Genomic DNA, 23,210 nt, shown 5'->3' with positions numbered 1-23,210 from the left:
GACAGTTTCAATCAATCTCCTGCAACTACCAAAAGAAATTCTTAAACTTTCCTATGCTGGGACCCAAAAACAATTGCTCAGCATCTTCTCAAGACCCATCCAATGCTGCACCATGATAGGGTTTCTCAATTATGTTCCTGGCAAGATGGAAAAACACTGGACTATGAAAATAAAAAATATGGAAAACACAGCTGTTAGGACTGAGAAATCTTTGGTATCTGGACAACAGTATTTAGATTCTTGCACACAGGTGCACTTGACCACACATTTCCTGATCCCCTGCCTTTCCTCTGACTACCCACCCCTCAGTTACCCCTCTACCCCTGCTTTTCTTTAACTCCCCTTCCCGACCCGCATCAGTAACTTTTTCTCCAACTTTCCCACCTCAGTTACACTTATTTCCATGACCCTGCCCTTTCAGTGTCCCTTTGCCCTTATCTGACAGCTTCCCTTTCACAGTACCTCCTCCTCTCTCTCTCTCTCTCCCCATTCAGTGTTCGCTTGCCTCCTGGGCTCCCACTATCCACACCCTCAACACTGGTCACCTCAGACCCCAGACGTTGGCTATCCCCCTGGTGAGACCCCACTGTAGTTAACCCTGCCCACACAGATCCCACAGGAACTGCACTACCCAAGGCCTGATGCCCTCCCAAGGAGGACCTCACAGAGTTCCAGCTACCCATCCAGTGCCACTATGTCAACAGGGCAAGGCCACCCAGTATGCCTTGAGCAGGTGGTGGACAGGGACAATTAAGCTGGCCGCACTGAGCAGCTAAGTGACACTCGAAGGATGAACCCACCACCTTGAGACCCAATAACACCCAGGATACACTATAAAAATGATTGCAACCCACTTTTGGTCACTACCCATGGTTAACAAAACACAGGTCCATATATTAACCTCTCCACTTTACTAAATCAGTCCGAGCTATCCCACCCCGCCCCCCCCCCCCGCCCCCACCATCAGTATTCTGTAAGGGTCACTAATGACCAGAAATTTAACTTACACATAAATACTGTAGCCATTAGGTCAGGGGCTGGATATCCCGCAACCAGTGACTCACACCCCGACTCCCCAAAGTTTCTACACCTTCACAGAAATCTTAAGTTTGCACTTGGCTGGACAAGGGTAGCTCCACAGGAAGTGTGATCTAACCAGGACCACTTTATTGTAATCCCAGTCAGCATCAGAAATCTTTACTTCCTCCATCACCTGCATACCATGGGTGTTAGTACATATCATCTAAAGTATTTACTGCAGATATTCACAAAGTCTTCTGCAATACCACCTCCCAGAACTGTGACCACCACTGCCCAAGATAAGGGCAGCATTTGCACGGAAACACTACCACCTACAGTTCCTTTATGGTACTCCCTTGGTAGAGTTATCAGGGGGGAAAGAAAACATGCTAACAGGAGGACTACATGAAGGTTGCTACCACCTTATCAATAAAATGAAAATTAAAAATATTGCATCGTTCATAGTTTTTTCAAAGCTACACCAGAACAGTGCCGGGAGCTGACGACTCAGGAAAACAGTTAGAAGACTTCGGGAGTGATAAAGGGAAAAGGAAAAAGAATTCAAAATAATTTCAAAGCAGAGTTTTCTCTCTTCTTCCAAACAACATGAAAGCAACAAATGTGAAGTGATAGAGAGATGGAGCATGGGATAGGGGGAATTCGAGGAGAGAGAAAAAGTGAAAACCAGAAAGAGAGAGGAAGGTATAGTCCCGCATTATGCAAGATTTATTAATTCACTAAGTGTATACACATAATAGTATCCTGAGAATATACAAGCACATTGAAGTCAACAATAATACCTTTTTTTTAAAAATTACAAGACTGGAGTGAAATAAAACAGATCCACTGAAGCAAAGTAATTATAGATATAACCATTCAAAGTATTTTAACAGTGAGTAGAACAGTCCATCAATCATTGGCAAAAACGCTGATGTAACAGTACAAAATTGGCTACTCCACACACTAACTGCAATAGCTGTTTTAACTCTATAAGACCATGACTGTCTCACAGACAGAAATAGTAAAGGTAATTGGTAAAATAGCAATATGCTCTCACAATTAAAGCATTTGCAGGACAGTTACAGGAAGGCTTACAGCAGTTGTAAAATCTAAAGAGTAACACAATACAGCATCTGCCCCATTAATGTTACCTGCACATGAAACGTGGAAGCAAAATATTCACTCCTAGTGCTGGACAGGCAGGGGAAAAGCATCACTGCTTCCAAAAATCAGAGGCCAATCTTTGTGTCCAATCTCCACCTTGCAGCATAATATTTGTAATCACAACTAATGCACTAGTAGTTGTTCAAAACTATCCTTCAGCTTTTTGTTTTGTGATTTGCATAGTTAGGAAATCCAAACTGTGAGATCATGATATTGGAATATTTCAAAGGCATGCTGCCATAGATAGCAGCCAACTGATTCAAACACCATGACCTTTGAAGCAGGTGCTCTGCACGGTGCCACATCCCATTGAAACCACTGTTGGAATCTTTTTCCAGATTCCTCATATCCACTGGCTTCACAAACACTCCTGATGGCTTCCCAGTGTACTTTGCAACAATGAAGTTCATGGCAATGTCATCACAATTTTGTGTTTTATCTATTAAAGTGTGGACAGCTGGGAGCTGGACTTTAAATTTCTCAAGGTAACCAGTATGGAAAAATGCCGCTCCAATTAGCACCATGGAATAGTGGTCACCACTTCTACCTGCTGCATTCTGGAGCTCAAAACTGCCATAGCTATAAATTCCTGAAGAAGTTGTGACGTGCTTTCGAGGGACAAAGCCCACTATTTGATCTGGGAATTGCTGAAAAACAAAAATAATGCACAGTGAAGAAAATTATTCCAAGAACATGTTGATCTTATCTTATCTCTTTAAAAAAATTTACTCCATATAAAATTAAACTTAAAAGTGCCACCACAACTAATCTGGTTTAAATTTCAATCAATCTGGTTTTATCCTATTTAATATTCTATATATCTTGATGAAGTTTTTTCTTAACCACCAGCTCCCCAAAGTTAACAATTCAATGTAATCTAATCTTTCATTAAAGAACTTCTCCTCTACAGCTGTTGTTGCTTTTCTCTACATCCTGCCATGTAGAGAATGAGGCCAGGAAATAACTATGGAGACAAAGGTAGAGGAGTTAAATAGATATTTTGCAGCAATCTTTAGAACATAGAACATTACAGCACAGTACAGGCCCCTCGGCCCACGATGTTGTGCCAACATTTTATCTTGCTCTAGCATCTATCTAACCCTTCTCTCCCACATAGCCCCCCATTTCTCTATCATTCATGTGTCTATTTAAGAGTCTCTTAAATGTCCCTAATGTATCTGCCCCCACAACCTTTGCCAGCAGTGCGTTCCACGCACCCACCACTTTAGGTTAGAAGATACTAAAAATATAGAGAGTAATTAAATATCTTCACCATCTCTTGAGAATTAATATTAAGCAAACTAATGAGGCTACAGACTGAAATACTCAGGATCTGATTGTTGCATCCTGGGATCCTAAAAGATGTGATTACAGAGATGGTGGATGCAGTGGTTGTAATCTTTCAAAAATCCTTCAATTCTGGAAAAGTACCATTGGACCGGAAAAATGCTAGCAAAATACCTTTATTCAAAAAGGGTGGAGACAAAAATTGGGTAGTTAGCTCAATAGTCATAGCTGGGGACATTTACAAGTGGCCGTATAATAGTCTCATGCATTGCCAAAACTTCATCTCCAGCGGTTTTAAAAGATTCTTGTGGGATGTCAAAGAGTAATGAAAGAGGATCTTTCCCTGAAAATCCCTACATTATAAACTAAAAAATATTCCTTGTGAAACAATAATCTTTTTGTGGTGAAACAAAGGTTCTTAGGTCATTAAACATTTAGATTGGCTGTTCAGTGCTCTGATATTTAAAATAATCTACATAAAAATGTGAGAGTTAACAAAGTTACAATAAGAATGTAAATTATCCTTAGTTATCATATCAATGTTACTTAGTTTAGTAAGTGTGATTATTGAAGGTTTTTGTTAGCTCATCCCAATTTGTTATGAAGCCATGGTTTCCTGTGTGATTACACTTTCTATAAACTCAATCAGGATTTAATTTCTTGTTTAGCTGAAGCACAAACTGGGCATAGGTTCAGTACAATGTGTTTGCAAGCAAGACTAAAAAAATAATTTAGATTAAAAGAGTTTGCAAAAACTAACTTCAAAATAAGCAGCTATCCTATCAGTTATGGAAATATTTGACAGCACACCATTCTCACCAAGCAGTCCACAATCAGTAATTACTAAAACTCTCAAGTCTTAAATTTCATTTCCTAATATTATCTATATCATTGCAGGATAAACTACTACAGATCCCCAAATAAGATTTTTATTTCATTCTTCACTTTGAGCAAGTTATCCTCCCAATCTGGAAAATATTTAAAATCATACCTGCCACACAGAATAGGCAAAATCAAGGTCGTAGGCACTAATTAAAATATCATCATCAACCATCAAAACAGCTGTCAGGAAGAAAAATGTTACATTGTCAGAATAGTACTTTAATAACATGGATATTAGAGAATTCTCAACATGTCCCAAAGGTTAAACAGAAATCATGACTAAAAAACAAACACAAGAACTTTGGACTACTTGCCTGACCAAGTTTGTTCATTTTGTCTATTTTCAGTCTTGCCCACTCACTACTTCATCTGCCATCTACATTCTTTCTCCAGGAATGTAACTTAATGCCGCATTAAACTTATTTACATGACCAGCTTCATAGCTTCACATGATGACAGGTTATGCTCCAACTCTAATGGTTTTGGGTGAAAAAATTCTCTCCAGCATACTGCTAGCTGCTTACTTAGCTATCAACTCAGATTTAGACATTCTATCGTAGTGAACTTTTTGAATCAACTAATTCTAATCATAATCTTGAAAAGTTAATTAGGAGGCCTTGAAACCATTTCTGAAAAGAGAAAGAAAACAGGAGCAGGTGTAAGCCACCGGGTCCCTTACGATTGCCCATCATTCAGTACAATCTTGGCTGATCCAACCCAGGATTCGACTCCTCTTCTGTCCCCATAGCTCGCAATCTCCTGATCTTTCAGAAATGTATATTTTAGTACTTCTATTGAGCTAGCCTCCACTACTCTCTGGGGCAGGGAATTCCAGAGATTCACTACCTTCTGAGAGAAGAAATTTCTACCAACCTTGGTTTTAAATGACCGTCTCCTTATCCTGAAACTATGTCCCATCGTTTGAGACTCTCCCACTCATGAAAACATCTCAAGATCCTAAGGGGACAGGGCGGATCACCCATCATTCTTCTAAGCTCTAAGGACAGACCTAACCTGTTTAGCCCCTCTTGATAGGACATTCCTCTCACACCGGGAATTAGCCTGATGAATCTAATTTTGGACTGCTTCAAATGATGCTATATCCTTTCTTATGCGAGGGAATCAAAACAGTGTGACCTCACCAACATCCTGCACAATTGTAATCAAACTTCACTATTTCTGAACTCCAACTTTGTGCAATAAAGACCAATATGCTATTTTCCCTCTTAACTACTTGTTGTACATGCCTGTTAACCTTTTGTGATTCACACACAGGAACACATAGATCCCTCTGTACTTCACTCATTTGCAGTCTCTTTCTATTTAGACGAAAACCTGCCTTCTGATTCCTCTTACCAAAGTGCATGTCCTCACACTTCCCTACATTAAGTTTCATCTGCCAAGTTTTTACCCACTCGCTGCTGAGTAAAATATTCCATAGTTACTCCATAGATATTGTGCAGAATCACAATATCTTTATCACAACTTGCCCTTCCACCTACATCAAGATGATGTTACGAGCCCAGGTTGTTACTTGATGAGTGTCCCTTTAAGATGCCTGAATAGTAGTGTGTGTGGCTTTATCTGACTACTGCGTGTGGAAAAAGAACGACTATAACTGGAAGTGCTGGCAATTGCACAGACAGACTGACGAAGGGAGAGAGAGAGGGAGAGAGAGTTGATAACACGGACTGCCGGTCTCTGTATCTACGAGTGAAGAACAATAGTTGTATCTGTCACAATACAATCCATGTATGGATTTTTGGAGCAATCTGTGGAGTCGGAAAGCAGGTATATCTGTGGGCGGCCACGTATTGAGTGCCCTTGGTGTGGCAGATACTTCGGAACAAAGCAATGGAGATCTTTGGTGATTGAGGTGTCATATGGGTTCCATCGTGGAACTTGTGAAGTTCGTAAACCGCTCTCTATATTCTCTCTACATTCTACTGCGGTTTTCAAAAGCCTTTGCTCATCGTATTGCTTCATGACTTGCTGAACAACTTTGAGAACTGTTCCTAGACTTGGGGGTTTGGGAACTTGCCACACGCACACACTTCGAGTTTATTTTGGGGTCAAGGTTTAATATTTAATGTTCTTATTTCTCTTATTATTACAAGTAGTTATTAATAAATAGATTCTAACATTTATACATGGCCCGTTGTGCTCTTATTGTTGCTGGTATGTAACAGAGAAAACAGCACTATGCAAGAAACTAAACCAATCAAAGCAGATATAAATTGTGACTGAGGACATGAAAAACAGCACCTTCAAATAAAAGGGAAGGACCAACCCATGTAAAATATTAGCTAGACCTGTGGGGCTGGATGTTTTGCATAGCTGTTATTTCCCCACTGAGGGAAGATTTAGTTACACAGACAGTTGCTGTGACAAATTTTATTTCAAACAATTTTAGGGAAAAAGACATTAAAAAAAGGTGATAAAGGATAAACTAGATAGGAATAAGATTAACATTTCAATAAATTTTACCTTTGGTTTCCAACTCAGGAAATGGCTCCAGTCGATTCCGCATTCTATTCACCGTCTGCTCCTTAAAAATAACTGGGATGGGATGTGGCCCCAGTGAATCCCATACATCTTTTGGTGGTTTTATTCCAACACTATTCCAGACTACAATGATTTTGTGCAGATTTGGAATGGCCTGATAATGATTCAGCAGTTTAAGAAGCAGGTCTGTCCTGTTGTAGGACTGCATGACAATGGTGAAGGAATTACGAATATCGATTCTCTGCTCATCCTGCTCTCTACGGACCATAGTAGCTCCACTTTCCACAACTTTGGGCAATAATGTGGTCAAGACAGCTCCCACGATAAGGACAATTAGAACAGCCATCACTAAATACGAGGGAAGAGTCCCACCACCAAACAATCGCCTTGTAAATCTGTGAATGTGAAACGTAGCTTTTGAGTAAAACATTGAAAACAATTCTCATTTACTTAACCTCTCTTCAGGATTCCAAATGACCTTATCTCATGTAGTTGAGACAAATCTCCTGAAGGACTAATTAATAAACTAAACAGAAAGAAAAGTTTTTAAGCCCAAACCCAATTAATTTATTTTTTGGTAACATCTGATCCCCATTTAGGCACCTTCAATGAAGATCCAGGAATATGCAAGAGGGCATTAAGGAGAAATAAATACTAATTTACCTTACTTTATGATTAGGTACAACCAGAATATTCTAGTTGCAAGGAGGGCAAAAAAGCACATTTACATATCTAAACAATTATATTATCACATCATTTATTACAAACACCAAGTAAGAAGAAAGCTTTATCGTCTTATAAAGCCTATCATTATATCTAATCTTTAGGCATGTATTATTGCAGTAAGGGGAGTCATATTTTCTACATGAACCTGGATAGTACTTTCAAAGTTGTCCAAACAAGATGACACAGGGATACAATAGGAAGATCAAGCCCATTATTTTTCTTTCCTTCCTTATTTGGAATGGACAACTTATTTTCAAAATACATTCAACATTATTTCTGTGAAATATTTGTGCGCTTTTTCATAAAAAGACACAAAGTATTTGGTTTGTTTGTCATTTTCTTTTAACAAAGCTGTTTATTAAAAAAAAACCCTGATAAGTATCAGGATGGCTAACATGTACTTTTAGTCAATTACAGTAATTCCAGAAGTACATCTACCTGGCAGCTTCCACTAAAATTTCTAGATTGTTTAGTTTTAGAGTAACCATATCCAAGTCAGCAATTTTTACTCATCCCACTTTTAATGAGAGGTCCCAGACATGAAACGTTAACCGTTTCTTTCTGCATTTCAAATGCATTTTGTGTTTTTATTTCAGATTTCCATCAATCTTTACTCACCTATTCATGCAAGAGGCACTGGCGCCAATTATTCAAACCAAGTTCAGTTAGCCCAAGGACGGAATAAGCTGTGAACTCATTTTCAAAAAGCCCCAGCACTTTAAGAACTGTACCCGAGCTTTCAGTACAAGTTTCCATAGAAACACTGCTTGGAAATCAAGAGCTGGTTTCGTATGCGTTAGGATGCAATGATACATTTACATCACAAGAACCCTGTCCTGTTTGTGAAAGCGGCGAAAACGCACGAGGGTGACATGCGGATTGAAAATAATAGCGCATTCATTGCAATGAATGAATCAAAGGGACGAGTAGGCTGCACAGACATGACAAATGGAGCCCCTTGTTGACCAGTGGAATGCGTGGCAGCAACTACAGATCCCAAGGCACCACTGCGGTGCTGCAATAAACAGCCCGGATCTCGGCTTTTCCTATCAGCCCATGCATTTAGGCCTCAACGTTGGGGCCCGCGTCCCTGATCTCCCGATCCGAGGGAACGGGCTGTTGGACAACAGCAGCAGTGCAATCCCGGGACAGGGACGGGGGGCGAGGAGCATGGGGAGAGGAGGAGTGTGTCTCACCAACTACAATCGCACAAGCCCACCTCCTCCTCCTCCAGACTGAGCAATGAGGATACCGTATTTACAATCAGTGCTGTTGCACTGCCCACGGTCGCCAGAACCTACCTCATGACACAGCGGCCCCACAGTCACAACCACAGCCGCAGCTCACACCTGAGCCCGCAGAGCGCATGCGCGGCCAAACGCCCGCTCCAGGCTCATTGCCTCCGTCAATCAGTTTTAATCCCACTTGCAGGTTTCTCACCAGCAAGGAAAGAGAAAGCAAAATAAAACCATTAATTCGTCATTTCACACTTGCATCCAGTTAAAGACGACATACCTCGCAGTATGAGGTAACCACTGGTAACTATTATTTCAAGTTGTAACTTTGTTTTTTTATATGGGCATCACGCTTGCTTTTGATTGATTGTTTTTGGGGCAACCCAGCTCCTTACCATTTCGGATTCACAAAGCTCACATAAGAAATGCAGAATTTCACTGGATTAAACATATCCCACTGATCAAGTAATCAGCTTGAAACATTAACTGTTTCTCTCCGCACAATGTTGCCTGGTCTGTTGAGTATTCCCAGTGTTGTTTGTTAAGATTTCAGATTTCCAGCAAGTGTAAAATTTTGCTTTTAAATTATGTATTTGATATATGTCTGATCAATCCTCCCATATACTTCAATGAATGGGTCACTGATGGCTTGGAGGTCTGGCTCTAAGCATGTCCAAATGTGTCAGCTGAATACTGCCGTTGAAGAACTGAGGTTCGGGTGAACTTGGTCTGAAATGTCAGCACCATAGGTTGAGCTGTTTCCCAGTAGTTGTAAAAATTAACTCCACTTGAGGCCATGCATTTGGATCACACAGAATACTTGCATAAGCAATGGAAGGTGTGCACCATCTCGGAAACTACACACCTGTCACGCACCTCCTGCTGCATCTATGGAAAAGCCTTCACTTCGCACATTGGCCTCATCCATCACCTCAGAACTCACAAAACAAGAGTGGAAGCAAGTGATCCTCAATTCCGCAATTTCAATGTCAAAGTCAAGTTTAACGTCACATGCACAAGTACATGCATGCACATGTGCAATGTAAAACATACTAACAGCAGAATCACAGGCACATAGCATCAGATAAGCAGCGTTCACAAGAAAAACATAAATTAATCAAATTATACACAATTTTTACAGGAAAGAACACAATTAGAACAAAAAACAAAGTCCATTTTAGTGCAAAGTAACTAAAGTTGTCATAGTATTGCTATACTGTAGTGATTAGGGTTGTGCCGTTTGGTTCAAGAACCGAATGGTTGAAGGGAAGTAACTGTTCTTCAACCTGGTAGTATGGGACTTCAGACTTCTGCACCTCCTGCCCAATGGTAGCTGTGAGAAGATGACATGCCCCAGATGGTGGGGATCTTTGATGATAGATGTTGCCTTCTTGAGGCAGTGCCTTATATAGATACTAACAATGGTGGGGAGGGATGTGCCCATGATGTGTTGGGCTGAGTCCACTACTCTCTGCAGCTTCTTACATTCCTGCGCATTTCAATTGCTGTACCAGACCATGATGCAACCAGTCAGGATACTTTCAACAGTACTTTGTAGAAGTCTAGAAGTTCTGTGACATGCTGAACGTCTTTAACCTTCTAAGAAAATAAAGACGCTGGAGCACCTTCCTTATGATTGCATCTATGTGCTGGGCCCAGGACCGGTCATCCGAAATGTTAATGCCCAAGAATTTAAAGCTGCTGACTCTCTCCACCACCAATTCCCCAAAGTAGACTGGCACATGTTCGCCCTCCTTCCCCTTCCTGAAGTCAACAATCAGCTCTTTAGTTTTACTGACATTGAGCAAGAGGTTGTTGTTGCAGCACCACTCTACCAGGTGTCCTATCTCACTCCTGTACACTGACTCATCACCACCTGTGATTCATCCAATGACAGTGGTGTCATTGGCGAGTTTGTATATGGAGCTGTGCTTAGCCACACAGTCATGTGTGTGTAGAGAGTAGAGCAGAGGGCTGAGCACGCAACCTTGAGGTGCACCTGTGTCGATGGTCAGTGAGGAGGACATGTTGTGACCAATCTTCACTGATTGAGGTCTATTGATGATTTGATCATTGTTACTTTCTGTAGATTTTGCAAGAGGTGGACTTCTTCTAGTGAAATTGTTCCAAACATATTAAACCTCAGTAAAATTATTAAAATAATTTATGATTGCACTTGTGTTGCATAAATCCAGCTTCACAATATCACCTTGCCCCTAAAATTCTCCTCTGCTGTGTGGCTCTCTGGGACTTGCCCTTGTTTTGCTTCTTTCTTAACTTTTCAGTGACAGTTAAAGCAACAGTTTGTTCCAACCTTCTATGACACAAAAGCCCACTAAGAAAGTTTCTTGGCCCCCTTCTTCTTCAAATGCATGTCTAATGTCACCCACTTCTCCTACACTGGAGCTGTGAGGCAACAGCACTACCTGCTGTATTACTGTGTAGTTGAATAAATCTGTAACCAGTTGATTTCAGTAAAAGTGACCATGTGGTTGTTAGGATGCTTTTAAGAAACAACTAATGCACTGATGTCATTTACAGAAAGACATTTTTTATGGCTTTTCAGAGTCATAGAATCATTAGAGCAATACAGCATAGATACAGGCCCTTCGGCCTAACCAGTCTATGCCAATCATGGTGCCCACCCAGCTGGTCCCAATTTCCTGTGTTTGCCCCATATCCCTCTGAAAGTCATGAAAGAAACATTTCTAATGAAAGAAACTTTTTAATGTCTTTTTAATGATTCCCAACTTGGTTCATTCCAAAATAAAGCTGAGAATAGTGGAAATATTCAGCAGGTTAGGCAGTATTTGTGGAGAGAGAAACAGAGTTAACATTTCATCAGGACGGCTTTATGTGGCCAAGCAAGAAACTCAATTAGTTGAGAAACAAAGGAACAGGGTCATGGCCTTTGCGTCTGTTCTGCCATTCTATTATATCATGGATGAACTAAATCTTTATTCAACCTACTCTTGTTGGTTCTGTAATCCTTGTCATCCTTGCCTAACAAAAATGTATCAGTCTCAGTTTTGACGTTTTTAATTAACCTATTCTCATCCGTCTTTTGGGAGAGCAACTTCTGGATTATATAAAAATATTTAGAATTATTAGGATCAGTGTAAATGGATGGTTGATGGTCAGTGCAGACTCAGTGGGCTGAAGGGCCTGTTTCCATGCTGTATGACTTTATGACTATACTATGCTTTTTGACCTTACTCCTGAACAGTCAAGCTCCATCTCCTTATAATCTCTTTTAATCTTCTTAAACATTATTATATTCAGGAGAACACAAGCTTAATCTATGTAACCTGTGGTCACAATTTAACCCATTAACAACATAAAGCATAGAAGCAAAGAATGGGCAGTATGGCCCCTTGAGTCTTTGCACCATTCAGTAAGATCATGCCCAATATACATTAATTGCTCAATCCTGCCTTGATTCCCTCAGTGCCCAAAAATTTATCAACATCATTCTTGAATACATTCAACAATAAGAATCCACTTACTTCTGGTGTAGAAAATCCAAGTCCCCTTCTTATTTTCCTTATCCTAGGACTAAAATCACTAATTATAAACTCTGTAGTCAAGAAAAACAGCTTCTCAGCACTTAATCTGTTGAACAATCTATGGAATTCAAAACAAAAAATGCAGATGCTGGAAAGCCAAAATGAAAGCAGAAAATGTTCAAAGCACTCAGCCGATTAGGCAACATCTGTGAAAGTAGTATCAGAGAACATAATACCATCCTAATTAATCCATTCTCATTTTAGGAATATATCCAGTGAAACTTTGCTGCACATATTTCTCAGATAAGCGATCTAAAATGATATGTAGTAGCTCAGATATGATCTCACTCAAGTCCTGTATAAGTACAGCAAAACTTCCTCATTCTTACACTTTAACCCCTTTGATATTAAGATTGATCATTTATTGGCCTGTCATAACCATATGATAATTTTATGTGATTAGTGTACAGATCACCAAAATCCATTTATTTGTATTCTACCTCTTAAGAATACTTTTTTCCTTTTCCTATCAAAATTGAAAATTTCCCATTTCCCATATTATAGTTGATTTGTCACCGGAACCCAATAACTTAATTACAGGCCATCCCTGGGTCACGAATGCCCGACTTACGGACACTCCCTAAATATGAACAAGCTTCCATAATATTATTAAATTCAAAAATTTGATATATGTACATACATTAATTCCTATGAACAGCATAACTACTTTCCTCCCTCTCTCTACTTTCAGTAATTGTTCTTTCTTCTCAGTCTTGTGCTTTTGATGCCATTCATTACAATACCGTGGAGGTATCATTACCATATCAAGTGATTTTTGTATATTTTCCCACTTATGAACAAAATCGACTTATGTACATCTGAAAAAATGGAACCCATTCGTTGTCTGGGGACAGCCTGCAGTAGCTTACTTTCCCACCTGGTTTTGTTTCATCATAAACTTGGAAAGATTACTCCTGGTCTTCTTATCCCAGCCAATTATGTAAACTGTAAATAGTTAAGACCCAAGCAGTGATTTTTATAGCACAATTTAGTCCCAACACGCTAATCTGAAAATGATCCATTTATTCTTACTGTCTGTGTTCTATTCATTACACACAGTGGCATGCAAAAGTTTGGGCACCCCTGGTCAAAATTTGTTACTGTGAATAGCTAAGCGAGTAAAAGATGACCTGATTTTCACAAGGCATAAAGTTAAAGATGACACGTTTCTTTAATATCTTAAGCAAAATTACTTTTTCATTTCCATCGTTTACAGTTTCAAAATAACAAAAAAGGTAAAGGGCCCAAAGCAAAAGCTTGGGCACCCTGCATGGTCAGTACTTAGTAACACCACCTTTGGCAAGTAGCACAGCTTGTAAATGCTTTCTGCAGCCAGCTAAGAGTCTTTCAATTCTTGTTTGGGAGATTTTCGCCCATGCTTCCTTGCAAAAGGTTTCTACTTGTGAGATTCTTGAGCCGTCTTGCATGCACTGCTCTTTTGAGGTCTATCCACAGATTTTTGATGATGTTTAGGTTGGGGGAGTATGAGGGCCATGGCAAAACCTTCAGCTTGTGCCTCTTGAGGTAGTCCATTGTGGATTTTGAGGTGTGTTTAGGATCGTTATCCTGTTGAGGAAGCCATCCTCTTTTCATCTTCAGCTTTTTTTTTACAGATGGTGTGATGTTTGCTTCCAAAATTTGCTGGTATTTAATTGAATTCATTCTTCCCTCTACCAGTGAAATGTTCCCCGTGCTACTGGCTGTAACACAAGCCCAAAGCACGATCGATCCACCCCTGTGCTTAACAGTTGGAGAGGTGTTCTTTTCATGAAATTCTGCACCCTTCTTTCTCCAAACTTTCCTGCGTCCTCACCACAAAATTCAGCGTCAGAAGTTTGCAAAGGAACATCTAAACAAGCCTGATGCATTTTGGAAACAGGTCCTGTGTACTGATGAAGTTAAAATAGAACTTTCTGGCTGCAATGAGCAACGGTATGTTTGGAGAAAAAAGGGTGCTAAACACACCTCAAAATCCACAATGGACAAAATCCACAAGAGGTTTTGCCATGGCCCTCACAGTCCCCCGACCTAAACATCATCAAAAATCTGTGGATAGACCTCAAAAGAGCAGTGCATGCAAGATGGCCCAAGAATCTCACAGAACTAGAAGCCTTTTGCAAGGAAGAATGGGTGAAAATCCCCCAAACAAGAATTGAAAGACTCTTAGCTGGCTGCAGAAAGTGTTTACAAGCTGTGCTACTTGCCAAAGGGGGTGTTACTACGTACTGACCATGCAGGGTACCCAAATTTTTGCTTCGGGCCCTTTTCCTTTTTTGTTATTTTGAAACTGTAAACGTTGGAAATAAAAAAGTAATCTTGCTTAAAATATTAAAGAAATGTGTCATCTTTAACTTTATGCCTTTTTGAAATCAGGTCATCTTTTACTCACTTAGCTATTCACAGTGACAGAAATTTTGACTACGGGTGCCCAAACTTTTGCATGCCACTGTAATCCTTGATCCACACCACTCTATATTATCCACTATCTCAAGAGATTTATTTATGCAAAACAACTTGGGTAGCACTTTATTGAATGCCTTCTAAACAACCTGGGTAGCACTATTTATTGAATGCCTTCCAAAAACATAAAAATAACTGGATCCCCATCACCATGGTTTCCCTTTTAAAAAAACACCAAGAGATTATGAGATGAAGAAAAGAAACAATTCAAGGATGTTGTCTAAGTTTCCTTGAAAAAGTCACATCTCAGTTATTGTGGGGATCCTTGCACCATGACCATGGAAGATGGAAAAAGAACATCGCGTTTCTTTGTCGGGAGCACAAGGAAGCCCAGCCAAAATGTTGAAAGGAGCACACAAGCTCCAAGAGTGCCCACCTGCCTGCTTACTGCACCTGTGGCAGAGTCTAAGAGTCCCACTTGACTCATCTGCCACCTCAGAACCCGGACCTGGAGAGGACACAAGTCATTCTCGATCCCGAGGGATTGCCTAAGCAGAAGACATACATCTGCAGCTCAACTTGTGAGAACGCCCCTCCAATTTCCGCTGCAACTGCATATTCGTGGCTCGGAAGCATCAATGAAACGAGAATGGCATCGCCTGGTTGCGGCACGGCGGGAGGGGGATTGACACACACTCCACTGTACGGCACGGCGCCTGCGCCTGCGCCCTGGACGTCGTCAGCTGGAGGCCGTTCGATCCGGCGGCCGGAAGTTGCGGCAAGCCCCGAGTCGGTGCAGTTGCCGTGGAGCGGCGGCTGCGGCCTGCGGACAGCATGTTACCCCTCTCCATAAAGGACGATGAGTACAAGCCGCCGCGGTTCAATCTGCTGCGCAAGGTGTCGGGTTGGTTCAGGTAGGTGCGAGGGGACGGGATAGGATGGACGGGACGCGGCTGGGCTGGGCTGGGCTGAGCTGAGCTGAGCTGAGGAGAGCGGGTGTGCGCTGGTCTCCAGCGGCGGGGCCCTGGGTCCGCGGCTGGGACCGAGACCGGGGCTGTCCAGCTGGATCCTGGCAATGGATGCAAGGCCCGGACTGTCTGCAAACCCCCTCCCGCCAACACGCCTGTCTCCCTCTTCACAGGTCCATCTTGTCGGACTCCACATCGCGGAACCTCTTCTTCTTCCTCCTGCTCAACCTCTCCTTCGCCTTCGTAGAGCTGCTGTATGGGATCTGGAGCAACAGGTGAGTGGAGGGAGAGCGGGAAGGACGGCCTCCGCTGCAATGCCACGTTGCTCTCCTTAAGAGGAAGTGGGGAAAACGCCATGTACATAACTCGCAGCCAGGAACTGAACCGTCACATTACCCGGTTTTGATGTTCCCCTGGGCTGTGCCAGGTCCTTCCCTTCCCCCCCCCCCCGCCCCCCCATCCCTATCGATAACCTTGACAGACGCACGGCCCTTGGTAAAGAAGTTTGCAGGTGACGCAAAGATTGGCATTGTAGTTGATAATGAGGCAGAAAGTTGTTGATTGGGAATGTATTGATGTACTGGTCAGAAAAGTGGGTGGGCAAACTAAGGAATGCATGTAAACAGTAGGATTCTAAAAGTGCAGAGGATCAGAGGTGCCTAGGAGTACCATGATCTGAAGGTAGTGGGGGTAAGTAGGTGTTAAGTAGACATACTGTAACATTCCTCTTTGGCTGAGTTATAGAGGAAATGTGAGAGCCCTATAAGACATTGGTTAGGCCACAGGCAGAATGCTGAGTAGTTCTGGTCACCACACCACAGGATGTTAGAGCATCAGAAAAAATGCTGAAGTGATGAGAACAAATGTAGATACTGGTAACTAATAAGGATGTTGCCATGGATGGAGAAGTTCAGTTGTGAGGAAAGATTGGTTGGTCTTTAGAAGTGGGCACCAAGCCATAAAATATGTATCTCTTCTGTACATAAATCTCCATTTAACATATGTAGAATTAATAGATCCATGAGAAAGAAACTGATGGGTGAAGACAGGTTGTTATCTGGTCTCAAAGCTGTTGTCCCAAACCTTTTTTATATATTGTAGTCTATATCTAATGGAATGTTTTCCTTGACAGTTCATGGTGTTTGCACCTTAACATCCAAATGATCCGTTAGCATGCTTTTAATTGGAGAATATAAAAAACTGGTATGTCAGTTTATTTGTGGTATGATTGTCTCTATGTGGTCTGTTTTTGTTGCCGGATTTGCCAAAGACTTGTGGAACATTTACATTTTGAAATAGTCACTTTGTACATAATTATAACAGCTAACCTAGAGGAGAAAGGACCTACCAACAGCAAATGAGATCTACCTAATCCACGCTGTGTTAGTCAGTACATTGAGGTAGTTCTATATTCTTTAATGGGATCTATTATCTCTGTATAAGTGATAGATTACGCCTAGTTTAACCCACAATCAATAGATCGAATCAAAACACTGCAGTCATGCCACATCCAGTCAGGAATGGTGATGAATAGTTAAACAGTTAATAGAAGTGGAGTGTCCAAGAACATCCAATCCTCAATGATGATAGAGCCCAGTACAGGTGTTCCCTCGGTTATGGAAGACCTGACTTACAGAAATCTGACTTTTTGCAAACTCTCCCATAACTTTTTAAAGAATTTTTCAAGATAGCAATAATAAAATATTTCATGGTATTAACAACAACTGGATACAGTGTATGTTTCATTTGTTTAATTATGGGAAGTGTTAGGGTGAAGATTCAATAAAAGGGTTATAAGACATGTATACAGAGCGATTATGGTATGGGTAGCTATAGAAAAGAGACATTTCTGACTTGCGGAAAAATCAGATTACGGAACCCTTGTGTAGACGGGAATTACCTGTATGTAGGTGTCAAAATAAAGCTTGAGCATTTTTAAACATCCTTGGCCAGAAATACCAAGTGAGTAACTCATCTTGATTTTCCCAGCACCATATGCCAATTTGCTTCATTTCATATGACATCAGGAAATGGCTGAGGATATTGGATGCAAGAAAGGCTTTGGGGCCAGATAATGTCTTGTTTGTAGTACTGGAGACACAAGAAACTGCAGGTGCTGGAATCTGGAGTAACACACAAAACATTGGAGAAACGCAGTGGGTCAGGCAGCAGCTATGGAGGGAGATGGACAGTCGACGTGTCCACTTCCCTCCATAGATGCTGCCTGAGCCGCTGAGTTCCTCCAACGTTTTGTGTTACTTGTAGCAATTAAGTCTTTGTTCCGGAGCTAACCATACTTCCTTATAATTACCACACCAATGTCAACCCAATAAACCAAAAGAAATTGCCTAGATATGTCTGTCCACAAGAAGCAGGATAAATCCAAACTGACTGATCACTGTCTAATTGGCCTGCTCTCAGTCATTGGCAAATGGGAGGTGCCATCAACAGTGTTGTCAAAGACCACTTACCCACCTATAAACTACTTATCAATACCTGGACCACTTGTCTCCAGACCTTGTCACAGTCTTGCTTCAAATGTTAACCAAAGAGCTGAATTCCGAAGACGAGATGGGTGTGACGTCAAGGCAGCATTTGACTGCTTGAGGCTTCAAGTAGCCCTGGTGAAGCTGAAGTCAATTAGCATCAAATCAAACACATTCCAGTGGCTGGAGTCATACCATCTACAAAGGAAGACTGTTGTGGTTGTTGATTATTACTCAACTCAGTCTTGAGACATTGCCCTGGAGAACCCCTGTCACAGAGTCTTGAGCCCAGCCACCTTTAGCTGCTTCATCACTGACCAAGCTTCCTTCATAAGGGCAGAATTAAACACAAGAACATAAGAAAGTTCTTGTGTTTCCTTCTGCCCTTATGAAGGAACTGGAGCAGGAGTAGGCCACCTGGCCCCTCAAGCCTACTCTGCCATTGAATACAATCGTGGCTGATTCTGCTGGCCTCAACTCCTATTCCAGTTCCCCATAGCCCTCAATTCTTCGATCTTTCAAAAATTTATCTATCTCCACCTAAATATATCTAATGATCTGGCCTCTACTACCCTCAAGTGCAGAGTATTCCAGAGATTCACTACTTTCTGATGCACTTCTGTTTAATTGACCAGCCCCTTATTTTGTAGCTATGTTCGTGATGACTCTCTCACTCGTGAAAGCATCTCAACATCTATCCTGTCGTGCTCCCATAGGATCTTGTATATTTTGAATAAGGTCGTCCCTTATTCTTCTAAACTCCAAGGAATACAGACCCAAACTGTCTAGTCGAGTCTTGATAGGACAACTTTCTCATCCCAGAAATTAGCCTGGTGAATCTCTCTTGCCTTCAATGCTACTATATCTTTTTTTAAGTTAAGGGTTTGACACCATTCAGGGAAAAGTGGCCTATTTGATTAGTTACTATATCTACCACCTTAATCTTCACTTTTGCTTGCATTGTGTATTGTCTACAAAGTGCACTGCATCTACTCACTAGACTACTCCAGTAACAACTTCCAAACCCATGATCACAACTGACAAGAAAAGCAGAAGCACCAGTCACCAAGGCACATCATCTGCAGATTTCCCTTTGGATTGCGTCTCATTTTATTTGGAAATGTATTGTTCCTTCATCATTGGGTCTAAGTCGTGGATTTCTTTACCCAAAAGCACTGTGGCAGTACCTTCACCAGAGAACGGTGGCAGTTCAAGAATGTGCCCCTCTGTCACTTTTTCAAGGGCAATTAATGATGGATAGTAAATACAAATCTTGACACTAACGTCCAGTTCAAATAAAATGCAAAAAAAAATTAGAAATCTCTTGAAAGCTTCATAAAATCAGTTTTGATAAACCTTTTACTTTGTGAAAATGAAAAATATGCAATTATCTCGTGTCTTTTATGATCTCTAAGTACTTGAAGTACTTTGTATCCAACAAAATATTTTTGAGGTGTAATTGCTGTTGTTAAATTGTTGGAGGCAATTTGCATTCAGCAAGGGCTCTCAAAGAACATTTGAGACATTAAGATGATCTGCTTGTTGATAATTGAAGAAAAATATTAGCTAGCACCTTGGATGAACGCATTGTTCTTTTGAAATAGTGCCTTTAGCTGTTTATATCCACCTGAAAATGATTGTGGTGCTGGTTTAATGTCTGAGTGTGAGGTGCTTCTTTAGTATTACACTGAGTTAAATCATCTGAGGTGAAAATGTGTGTAACTGAGCAGAAATGAAACCTGTTAGCAACTAAGATTTTTTCCATTTAAAAGGAGAGATTCTCATGGCCTTCGGACAATTAAAATGCCTGGTAGCAGTGAAGTACTTTTGAATTGTAATCGCTGTTGGAATGAGGGAAATGTACACTAAGGATATGTTAGAATACAAATGGGGTACCGATCTATGCTATGGATTCAATTAGCTTTTGTTGACATTATCTTCCATGCAAGCAAGTAGTCCTATTATATTGTCCCTGAATCTCAGTTGTTCTAATAGCAGAAGAAATCAGTTTTCTAAATTTTGCTCATAATTGTATTTCCTCATAGAGATGGCATCTTAATGAATCTGCATTGTACCCCCATTTAAAGTCCCAGTGCCTGCCCTATATAATGCACCTGGCACTTGAACATGTTTGGCTTTGACATTCAGTATTCCTTGAATTCTGTTCTTATCAATACTGTGCAGACTTAAATTGTGTAACACTTTCTTCCCCTGCCCCCCCTCCCCCCCACAACCCTGCCTTTTCTCACTTTGCTCTTCCACAGCTCTCAAGTCATTATTAACTTCAGAAAATATACTTTTATTTATAATATTTATTTGAAAGGAACATTGCAGATGTTGAGATCTGTGCTGACTTCAGAGACACTACGTGATGTCTTATCAATATGGTCATTCATGAATGAAACTTGACAATGAGTATTACAAGACATGAACATCAAAACAGCTCAGATTTGTCAATTTATTTTTCCATCCATGACCCATGGTTGTTAATCCCATTTGTGCCTTTAATTGACATTATATAACTTGGGCACAGATTATTGAACAAGCCTCGAATCAGCCTGCTTTGCTTATGGATCAACTACTTAATCCAGTAATCTGATGAGAAATTGAAGGAGTCTTGCATAGCATCAGCAGTGTAGTTCCATAGTGCTGTGTAAATAGAATGCAGTTCCAAGTTGAGAACTAAATGAGACAAAATGTTAACTGCAGAGTAGGAGACAAGTCATTGCAGATTTGTTGATAGTAAAATGATCAATCAAGACAAGATATCTTAGTCACATGTACATCAAAGCACACAGTGAAATACATCAAGGAAAATAGTTGTGGTTGTTGGCTGTCAGTCATCCTAGCCCAGTCCCTGACTGGAGCAATTACTCAGGGCAGTCTCCTATGCCCAGATATCTTCAGCTACTTCATCACTGACCTTCCATCGGAATTGGGTATGCTCATTGATGATTGCACAGTCCACGCTTACACTGCAAGAACTAGACAATAGCTTGGCAAGAATCATAAGTGGCAAGTAATATTTTTGTCACAAAAGTGCCAGACAATTACTACCCCCAACAAGAGAGAGTCTTACTACCTTCCCTTGACAATCAATGGCATTACAGTGGACTAGTCCTGCATCAGCATCGTTGGGAGCAGCATTGATCAGAAACACTACTGGGTCAGCCACGTAAATGTTATGTCTACAAGAGCAGATCAGAGTCTGGGTATCCTGCAGTGAGTGACTTGTCTCATGCCACCCTAAAGCCTTTCCTCCATAAGGTGCAAGGCAGAAGTCTGATTGACCACTCTCCACCTGGCTGGATGAGTGCAGCTCCAACAACACTCAACAAGCTAGCCACCATTTGTGATACAGCAACCTGCTCAATTGGTGTTCCACCCAACACCCTTAACAATCATTTCTTCTACCACTGGTGTGCAGTGTCTACAAAGTGCACTGCAGTTCCTTGCCTAAATGACTCTGACAGCACCTCCCAAACTCATGACATCTACCCTCAAGAAGGATGAGGGCAACAGGAGTATGGGAACTTCACCTGTGGGATCTCCAAGGCCCACCCATCCTCACTTGGAAATTTGTAAGATTTTCTTCATTGTCACTGGATTTAAATGTTGGAACTCTGTCCCCAACAGCACTGGGATTACCTTCACCAGAAGGACTGCAACATTATCACCAACTACTCTAGACCACTGGGGGATAGGCAATAATTTTGCAAATAATTTTAAAAAAATAAATAAAATGAACTTCTGGAAATCTGGATAAATTATGTCTAATGGATTGCTATTGTCTATCTTCTGTTACTTCTTCGCAAGATAAAGTTGGTCAAGCGAGAATATCTCCTTTTGAAATCCCTGCTCTTTATAATTATGTGTTCTATTCTCTCCTTTAGCAGGGACCCTATTATTCCTACTGTTTATATTAACCTGATGATGTATATAATTCCTGGTCCTGTTCTATTCTCCTCAAATATAGGTATTACATCAGTCCTTTGGCACTCCAGCTTTTGCTAACAAATTATTACATTTGTTTAGTGATGCCTCTGCCATCTCTTTCCAAGATTCTTTAAAAATGCATGAAAAGAATCCATTGAGACTAGGGGTTTTAATTTGAGTTTGATTAATTTAATGTTCCCCTTTTCCTGTTTCGAATCATTCACTTCATTACTTCTCTGCCCCCCCCCCCCCCCCAAATATCCAGCATAATAACTACCTGTTTTTTCCATGTACATACCAAAGCAAATAATGTTTTAATATTTCTGGCATCTCCATGTTATTACCTGTGTATTGTCCTGTCTGTTCCTTTAATGACCTCTTACGCATCATAAGCATTTATATGTCTGCAAAAATATTTCATTCTTTTGCTTTCTTAATTTACTTTCATAGTTCCTCTTTGCTTTCCTGATTGTATTTTTGACTATTTTCCAAATCCCTTTGTATTGTCTCATGAAATCCTTTATGTACTTAATTTATGCCCTTCCTTAAACTTGTGCCTTTACTCATTCAAAAGGACTTGAGTGTTCAGCTTGTTCTTTCCTTTTAATAGAATACATATTTTCCTGTACTCTGAGTACTCTTAAAATTTTCTTGTTGTTCTATATTGATGCTTGCCAGTATTGTTATCCATTTTATCTTCGCAAGTTCTATACTAAGTCCATCTTTCAATATGTCACTCTTGTATACTTCTCTTGCTATCTTACAACATACAGTATTATGGGCACTATTTCCTAGACACTTCCCTATTTTTACTTTCCTTGGCTGTTGTTCATTCTCCACTACTAGGTCCAAAAACAAATTCTTTTGTTTTTAAAAAAAAACGGGTTGGCAAGGAGTCCTGTGTATCTATTTAACAACTAATTTCCCTTATCCCATTGTCTTTGCTGTCCAGCTGATATAGGGTGATTGAAATCCTTATTATTGTTTCATAAACTGATCTGCCTAATGCAGCTATGTATTTCTTCCTCCACCACT

At 40.7% G+C, this 23,210-nt stretch overlaps 2 protein-coding genes across 3 annotated transcripts in view; one reads left to right on the top strand and one right to left on the bottom strand.

Moving 5' to 3' along the window:
- Positions 1-996: 996 nt before the first annotated feature.
- extl2 (exostosin-like glycosyltransferase 2) lies at positions 997-8,970 on the bottom strand. Its single transcript, XM_052012032.1, has 4 exons — positions 8,886-8,970; positions 6,841-7,253; positions 4,463-4,533; positions 997-2,831 (listed from the first exon to the last, which is right to left on the bottom strand). The coding sequence occupies exons 1-4, from the start codon at positions 8,888-8,890 to the stop codon at positions 2,340-2,342; spliced, it is 981 nt and encodes a 326-aa protein (XP_051867992.1). The 5' UTR covers positions 8,891-8,970; the 3' UTR covers positions 997-2,339.
- A 6,508-nt stretch (positions 8,971-15,478) lies between these two features.
- Positions 15,479-23,210, top strand: part of slc30a7 (solute carrier family 30 member 7) — a 47,015-nt gene continuing 39,283 nt past the window's right edge. Inside the window, exons 1-2 of one of the 2 annotated variants that reach the window (XM_052012471.1) lie at positions 15,479-15,699; positions 15,927-16,028. In XM_052012471.1, the coding sequence (XP_051868431.1) occupies positions 15,620-15,699; positions 15,927-16,028 (182 nt within the window). In that variant the 5' untranslated portion in view covers positions 15,479-15,619. The remainder of the gene's footprint in view (positions 15,700-15,926; positions 16,029-23,210) is intronic. The other variant, XM_052012472.1, reaches the window with a different exon arrangement.

Source organism: Pristis pectinata, chromosome 3, assembly GCF_009764475.1.
Source record: "Pristis pectinata isolate sPriPec2 chromosome 3, sPriPec2.1.pri, whole genome shotgun sequence".
Lineage (NCBI taxonomy): Eukaryota > Metazoa > Chordata > Chondrichthyes > Rhinopristiformes > Pristidae > Pristis > Pristis pectinata.
Note: the sequence above shows the minus strand (reverse complement) of the source record. Positions and strands in the feature narration are given on the sequence as shown.